The sequence below is a fragment of the Necator americanus genome, chromosome V, assembly GCF_031761385.1.
Source record: "Necator americanus strain Aroian chromosome V, whole genome shotgun sequence".
In the NCBI taxonomy this organism is placed as follows: Eukaryota; Metazoa; Nematoda; class Chromadorea; order Rhabditida; family Ancylostomatidae; genus Necator; species Necator americanus.
Genome location: NC_087375.1, coordinates 23,733,000 through 23,740,190, shown reverse-complemented (window position 1 = coordinate 23,740,190; position 7,191 = coordinate 23,733,000). Strand labels below are relative to the sequence as shown.

Genomic DNA, 7,191 nt, shown 5'->3' with positions numbered 1-7,191 from the left:
TTAGGAACGACCTCCTAGAAAACGAAGAAGACTTTGAGTGAGGCCAAAAACACTTCGCTAGAATCCACAACTGATGTTAAGCTGCGATCTTAGGTATGAGCCTTATTATTACTGTTTACCAATACTAATACTAATGTTATTGTAGTTGCAGCAGCTGCAATTTTTCTGATCCTGGAAATAACTGAACCAAATATTGCGCAGCGATGTCAGGGACCTATCTCATCTAGAGGAGTAATGGATAAAAACACTAAAGTAGACGAGAATAGCTATGACACGTTAGAGACTGCAATACATCACTAGTGGAAGTTCGTAATATCGCTCGCAATACAAATACACAAATCTGCAAAGGATGCGAATACAAGAATCGAAAATAAAAGATGGTGAAAAGTCGAGAGCGTGTCTCATTAAACGGGATCCTCCGCGATTAAGTCTAGCATTTTCCTTCTTCATCTCGATGGTTTCGCTTCAAATAGTGAAGAGGGCCACTTAGCAGTGTCCCGCTGTAATATTGTTTATTGAACCACATCTTCACGAAGTTGCGCGTACCGAAATGTTTCACACTAATGGATCCGGTGTTTGGTCATAACACATAAAAAGCCCACGGAAAGAGGAAATGCAAAAAAAAAACGACATCATTGAAGCATCGAACCAAAAGGCGTGCGCATCAATCCAGAGCTGTTCAGTAGCGGTTTGTTCGAGTGCTTCATTAACTAGACAGCTTGTGTCGTTTGGTTCATTTTTAGCGATCGTTTCTTCTATTCAAACATTTTGGCAACTAGTTTCCACCGGTGCATGTACGATGAACATAAGTTTTGACATGGTTAAGGTCTCATCTCTGGATCTGATACCAACCTGACAGACTTCCCATTTTACTGACTAAGGAGGAAACATAAAATGTGATACTGTAATATACGAGAGTACGAGAGCTGGGCAGAGGCGAACCTGCGAGTTTTACAAAGAAAGAACGACAAATACCGACTTCGGCAGGCACTATCCTCAACAAGGTGCATTTTCTCCCCTATTCTAACTAGTGCATGGAACGGCATAAAAACTTTCCCGTAGAGACGCTTACACCTATTTGATCACAAATAATAATGAAACACGGAAATTCTAACCGGATTTGTTTTCTCTCGCAATTTATTTTTGGAGGTATACAAAGAGACGGAACATTACCCAACGAAGTGTGAGTATTTCATGTCGGTATTTCGGTCTCTTGCCGCTCTTTTTTCATTTCACTTGCAAAAACCGCTCTTGATTACTCATTAGAACAAGAACGTCTGCTTCAAAAAGTAAACTGAAAAACCAATACAGGACACTAAGAAAAGGTAAACGATCTGCAAGAAAGAACACACCGTTGAGTGATCAGGAAGCGAAAGGGCAGAAGGTGAGACTAGTGCGCTCTTATTGCTGAAAAAAGTAGTAAAAGGAGAATGTAGTTCATAGGAGTGTCTGCAATCTGAGAATAGTTTCTCAGATTTTGCTCGAAATGATGCTCTAACTATAGAAAAGCGCTACGACCTCTCCAAATAGTCCTATGACAGCCATAAAATCTTTCCGAGAATAAGGACTTTTTTCGTTCACTTTTCACTGATTCGAAAAGGGTGACGGGTGAGCAGAAGAATACTTATCCACTCTTAGACACTAAAATGGACAACAAGAATGTAGCGATTCTCGAAATCAATAGGTTCTTCACGACAGTGTTGCCGCTACAAATAAAGGCAGCTTCTTGCGATTTTGCTGTGGCGTGAAATCCATAGCGAAACTATTCAGGTAGTGAATTGCGGAACTCATCTTTCCTTATGGTCCTAAAACGTCGTGGATGACGCCGCTTTTTTGCAGTTAATTCGCAACGCGCCACCCTTGTGTATAGTAGGGTCAAAACGACATGAAGCACGTACGCAATTGCCTACGCGGGTTCTCTCGAGATGCTTGGGTGGAGCGTAGCAGTCAGGAGCGTAATGGAACCGTTGCTGACAACATCCATCGCTGCACTTTGCGACGGTCCCACTTCGGTTCCAACTGCTGTCTTCACCGCGCCGTTCCGAGCGCGCACGCAAATGCACCGCAACTACACCCGTGACTGATGTTGTTATGACCCAACTATACGTCCTGCGTCCAGGAGCGTGCGGTGGAATATTAATGATGTCTCCTCACTAGTCTATTCAATTAAAACCAGTGAATAAGCTGCTGACTGAATGGGAGCGTGTACAGTGATGCACGTTCTAACGTATTTCATAGGAAATAAAGCGGTTCTACGCCGTTTTTTTTTCTACGACGATTAGAGAAAGGTGGGTGGAGCCATGCTGGGTTCCAAAATCTACTAGCCAAATTATACGCTTTCGGTGTGGGTTCCACACCACGTCAATATCGTGGTACGCCTTTAAGATGGAAGCTTGCGCAATTACTTGCAGGTAGCATGTTTACATAGTACAACACTAAATCGAATGCGGGAACTTCTACAAATGCTGTGGAAAAAGTACGATAGCGTTGTTGCTAGCCAATGGTAACACCTTGTCATACTTTAGACTGTACGTGCGTCTCTCGTTGCGGTTGACCAACTAGTTCTATAGTTAACCTATGTAGCGATAGTGTGCAAAATGAATAAGCGCAACAGCTAGTTATGAAAAGAAGGTAAACGGTATGTTACACTCGAATCGGAACGATTTGAAGGTCGGTGCGTCACTAATCGCTGAAGCTAGGGAAGATCCGTTCTCGATCCCAAGCACTACGCTCCACCACGCTGCTTCGAGCGCGGCCGCATACGCAACTACACCGACCTCCAGATAGTTTCGATTCGAGTGTAACATACCGGTTCCCTTCTTTTCATAACTATTTGTCTCCCGCATTTATTTTGCGCAGTATCGCTGCGCTGAAGTTGAGATTGTACTGCTCCTTTAAGTGGCAAAGAAATAAAAGTTACCTCTCAATCAGGTTCCCTTCATGGGCATTGAGTTCACAAGGGACAGACATTTCCCTGCTAGAACCAACCGGGCAAATAAATGAAGCAGGCCGATATATGCATCAAGTCGCCTAAAAAAAAGGTCGGTGCTTGTAGTATACTGAAGCCTTGGAAGATTTCATCGCAATAGTGGCTACTATTCATTGATGCATTCCCCAAAAAAGGGTTGTGACAAAGATGTTGGCTGGCGTGCAAGTGATTTGATAAGACTTAAACTGTTGTTTCTTCACAAGAATACTATTAAGAAGCGGCACAAATGAGAAATAGAGGGGGATACGCCTTGAGCGTGTGATCAATGAGGAATCTTATCAGAGCCTGGATCGTATCCAAATTTCTCTCGTTTTTTTTTGCAAAGACCTCCTTAGCGACATGGAAGAGGTGCGTAAAGTTTGTCCTAGAGAAAGTGAATTTTTGTTGGTTTTGGTCACTCTACCCAGGCTGCATCCTCCAATTTATGAGGCTGAGAGACACAAATGGAGGAATTCACCATACCCATTTGCGGAATCAGCCGTGATGGAGCATTTCCTTCGAATTCCAGAAGCAGCAGTTAACCGCAGATCTGACTTTTACTACGCTAGTGGCTTTTCGCCTCGGGAGTGCAGGACATGTGCTTGGATCGTAGAGAATCTAATTCCCATTGGCAGTGTTGTAGTCTTCTAGACTACGGGAGAGAAGCAATGGTAAACAACGACACATCTCTGAGTGAGCGCTGTGCGACTTCGTGTGCTATAATGATTCGGTGCTAGATGCTCGTCAGATTATTCGCCACGCAGTCTTCACACTAACTTTGCCGGAGAACGACCATAACCTCAGTGCTGCGCGGGGCAATTACCGCATGACTTTAAATCTGGGTAGTTAAATCTTTATTTTAAAAAATAATGAACATATGAGTACACGTATAAGTGTGATACGACGAACATTATGAGCGAGGAACATTGAGCATAACGGAAAATGAGACAAATTACAGTAGCCAAAAAAGATTTAATGGTGTGAGCATAATAAATACGAGAAGCCGATCAAGGTTAGTCGTTCGAAGAGATAATATAAATATACACGTCACCTATTTATTCATTGACATAGAAGTACCGTGTTATGATTTTGACGTGGCACGTATCCCACAGCGAAACGTAGAACTCGGACAGTAGATTGTGAAAGCCACCCTGGTTCCGCTCATCTTTCACTAAACGTCGTAAAAAAACGAAGTGGAACCGCTTCATTTCTACGAGATACGTAAGAACCTGCATCACTGTGCACGCTCCCATCCCCTCAACGGCTTATTCATTGGTTCTAATTGAATAAGGTAAGGAGACATTACTGATCTTCGACAGCTCGATTGCGGACGAAGGACGTACGCGAGGGTGACGCGTAGCAGATTAACTGTAAAGAAGCGTCTTTCACGGCGTTTAAGGACCACTGGGGAAAAATGAGCATAACCATCCTAGGTTCCGCAATCCACTACCTGAAGTATACGCTTTCGCTGTAATTTCTGCACCACATCAAAATTGCAATAACCTGCCTTTTAAAGGCATCACTCCACGAATTTGGGGTGGTACGGGTTTGGGGTTGGTTGTGCCTATACGGGCTCGTAGATCGTGGGGAAGAGGGTGATTCCGTCCATTTCTTCATAATTGCTGTAAAAAACGGCCCGGAAGATGCGGCGCGTGCACAAGGCTGGCGCACTCCAATCTTACTCTTTGTAGAAAGTAGCGCGCTGGAACGCTCGAAGCCGTATCTTCCGAGCCGTTTTTACAGCAATTAAGAAGAAATGGACGGAATCACCCTTCTTTCCATAATCTACGATACGAATACTCCAACTGAAATTCGTACCACCTCAGATTCGTGAGGTGATGCCTTTAAGTGGAGTTACTTTTCAACCAGCTGAAATTGCGGTAACTGTCGAACATTCCAAATTTTCATACTGAATAAGATGTCCAACTGTGCTTCCTAAGCAGACAATGGTTGAAGGAATTTATGACACGTAGGTACAGAATAAAGTGAATTTAATAGCGAGGGAGATTCGCTACCTCTGCCTCTAGACTAAAGTTGCGATCACTAAATTTGGGTGTTGGGATTAGTGGAGGTGAAACTTTTGGGATTCCGAATCTATATCCATGGAATGGTCAGCTTCTAATTCCTCCCTCACGCCTATAAGGGTTGTGAGCGCAAATCATATTTTTTCCTTTCGCATGTTTTCCGCAATTTTTTAAAGAAGTTCACCAATAGGTGGGCGTGGCGCTGTCTGTTAAAGATCCGCTTTTTGTTAGAGATTTTCGATGTTAGAGTTGTAGCCAGAAAGTCGAAGATTCGAAACCGACTAAGTACAAACCAAACCTTTCATCCTTCCGTGGTCGATAATTTGGTACCAGACTTGTCTGGGAGGATGAAAACACTGACTTGGCACAACGACTGGCCCCTGCAAGTCATTGTATAGGCCAACAGATAACTAAGAATGGGGGGAGACGGGTCCCACGGCGTCGGATTGGTGCACCGACGCCATAAAGCTATAAAATAGGGTAAACGGGTCCCACACCATTGAATTAGTGCTCCGGCGTCAGATAGGTATAAATGGTGCGCAATAACTCCGCGTAACATGCATAACATGCTTTCTTCAAAAAGTGGAAACACCCATGCAAACGACCGCTTAAATAGTAGCAAACAGTTTACGTGATCTGACGTGGAACGTTATCTTTATCATTACGATTATGTCGTTAACGTCATTTTACGTTAAAACATCATTCTGTGATAACTGTAAGGGGAAATCAGGAGGAAAATCTACACTTTGAATAGTGCTTACAAAATATGTGCCTGTTATATTGGAATCCAAAGAGGGTTTGAAGCTGAAGTTTGAATGTTCTCCAAATGTAGAACTGACTCGTTTAACTTTGAAATCTTCGAACTTTGAAAAAAAAGCCTAAGTTTACAACAACAAAAAAGAAGAAGAAAGCGTTGTTAGAAAAACACACTTCTAATTTTACAGAAAATGCTACTACTGTTAATTTTCATTGAGCAGTGAAGGCGAACGAAGCGTACACCATAGAACATGGAAAGTCCGGCTTTAGCCGGACGTTTAGCGTAGTAGTGAATGTGTATAGTCGATCAGTGACGTTAGCAGAGGTATGCTTCGATCCTAACCGCCACCCTCCACCGCGCCGCTTACACAACTGCACAGAACTTCATGTCATTTCGACCCGACTGTACTAATGTAGCTTTGTGCAGCATAAGTTCCTGACAATCCCTACATTACGTAGTTTGAGCATATAATTAGTATTGTGAGTAGATATGATTGGCGAAAATCAAAAGTTATTAAATAAATGCTACATTGTTCATTGAGAAAATAGTTTCGAAAAATGCAGTTGAGTTGTAAAACTCCAAAATGGCAAGTTTTATAACTACAAATGCAGCAGAAGCCCACATGAGCCTGAAAGGAAGATAGGCGAAGCAAAAGTAATGGTGGAAGCACTTCAATATCCCGGAATATCTTATGTCCTTCTCTTCTGCTTCAGCGTAAAATGCAGTGTATTCGTGTATTCACACAACACGCATTCTGCTATGTTACGGTTTAAAAACGGATTACAGTGAGCGTTAAGGGGGGTTGCGGTTTGTCTTGTTCATCAAGGCGGTACACTCAAGAAGTTGACTATGATGGAATCCCTTATAGACAGCATAGGGCTCAAAGTATGGATTATGAGTAAGTGGGCGTGGCCGCGTTCAGTTCCTTCTTGGCTCTTCTTTTAAAAAAAATCCTGGAGATGCCCTTACGTGCTCTTTGTTCTGTCAAGATATGGGGATGTCTTCCCATACTTGATGTGTTTCGGGAATTCAAAATGTTTTATTATTAGTAGTTGTTACAAGATATTATTAAATAAAAGGGAGATTAGGAAGGGGAGGAGGGAGAGAGGCTCGCACTGGCCAAGCCCCGTGGCAGAAGCGCCAGGACTCTCTTGGTGCATAACCAGGCTCAAGCGTCCGCTGAGATTTTCTGAAGAGGGGAGAGGAGGTCGTAAGAGGTGTGTGGGAGTCAGAAGGGGCTGTAAGAGGAATTTAAGAGGAGAAAAGAAATGAAGAGACAAAAGAACAGAACAGAAGAAAGGGAGGGGGGGTAGTCGCTCCTAAAAAAACGATAAAGTCACTGGCGTATAAATCCAGTTGGGATGCGCTAACACGTTCTACTCCAATTCATAATCGTTGCAACGCGCATTGGCCTATTTAATGAACTGCGGGAGCCAGCTGAA

The 7,191-nt window shown here is 43.1% G+C and overlaps 1 protein-coding gene across 4 annotated transcripts in view; it reads right to left on the bottom strand.

Moving 5' to 3' along the window:
* The window catches only part of RB195_014989 (uncharacterized protein), a gene marked incomplete at both ends in the record, with an annotated part of 16,856 nt that extends 11,364 nt beyond the window's left edge, over positions 1-5,492 (bottom strand). For 2 of the 4 annotated variants that reach the window (XM_064205489.1, XM_064205488.1), the window contains 6 exons: positions 1-14; positions 1,353-1,407; positions 2,921-2,936; positions 2,989-3,030; positions 5,291-5,372; positions 5,490-5,492. The exon at positions 1-14 is cut by the window's left edge and continues 111 nt beyond it. In XM_064205489.1, the coding sequence (XP_064061369.1) occupies positions 1-14; positions 1,353-1,407; positions 2,921-2,936; positions 2,989-3,030; positions 5,291-5,372; positions 5,490-5,492 (212 nt within the window). The other 2 variants (XM_064205490.1, XM_064205487.1) reach the window with 2 other exon arrangements.
* Positions 5,493-7,191: the final 1,699 nt, after the last annotated feature.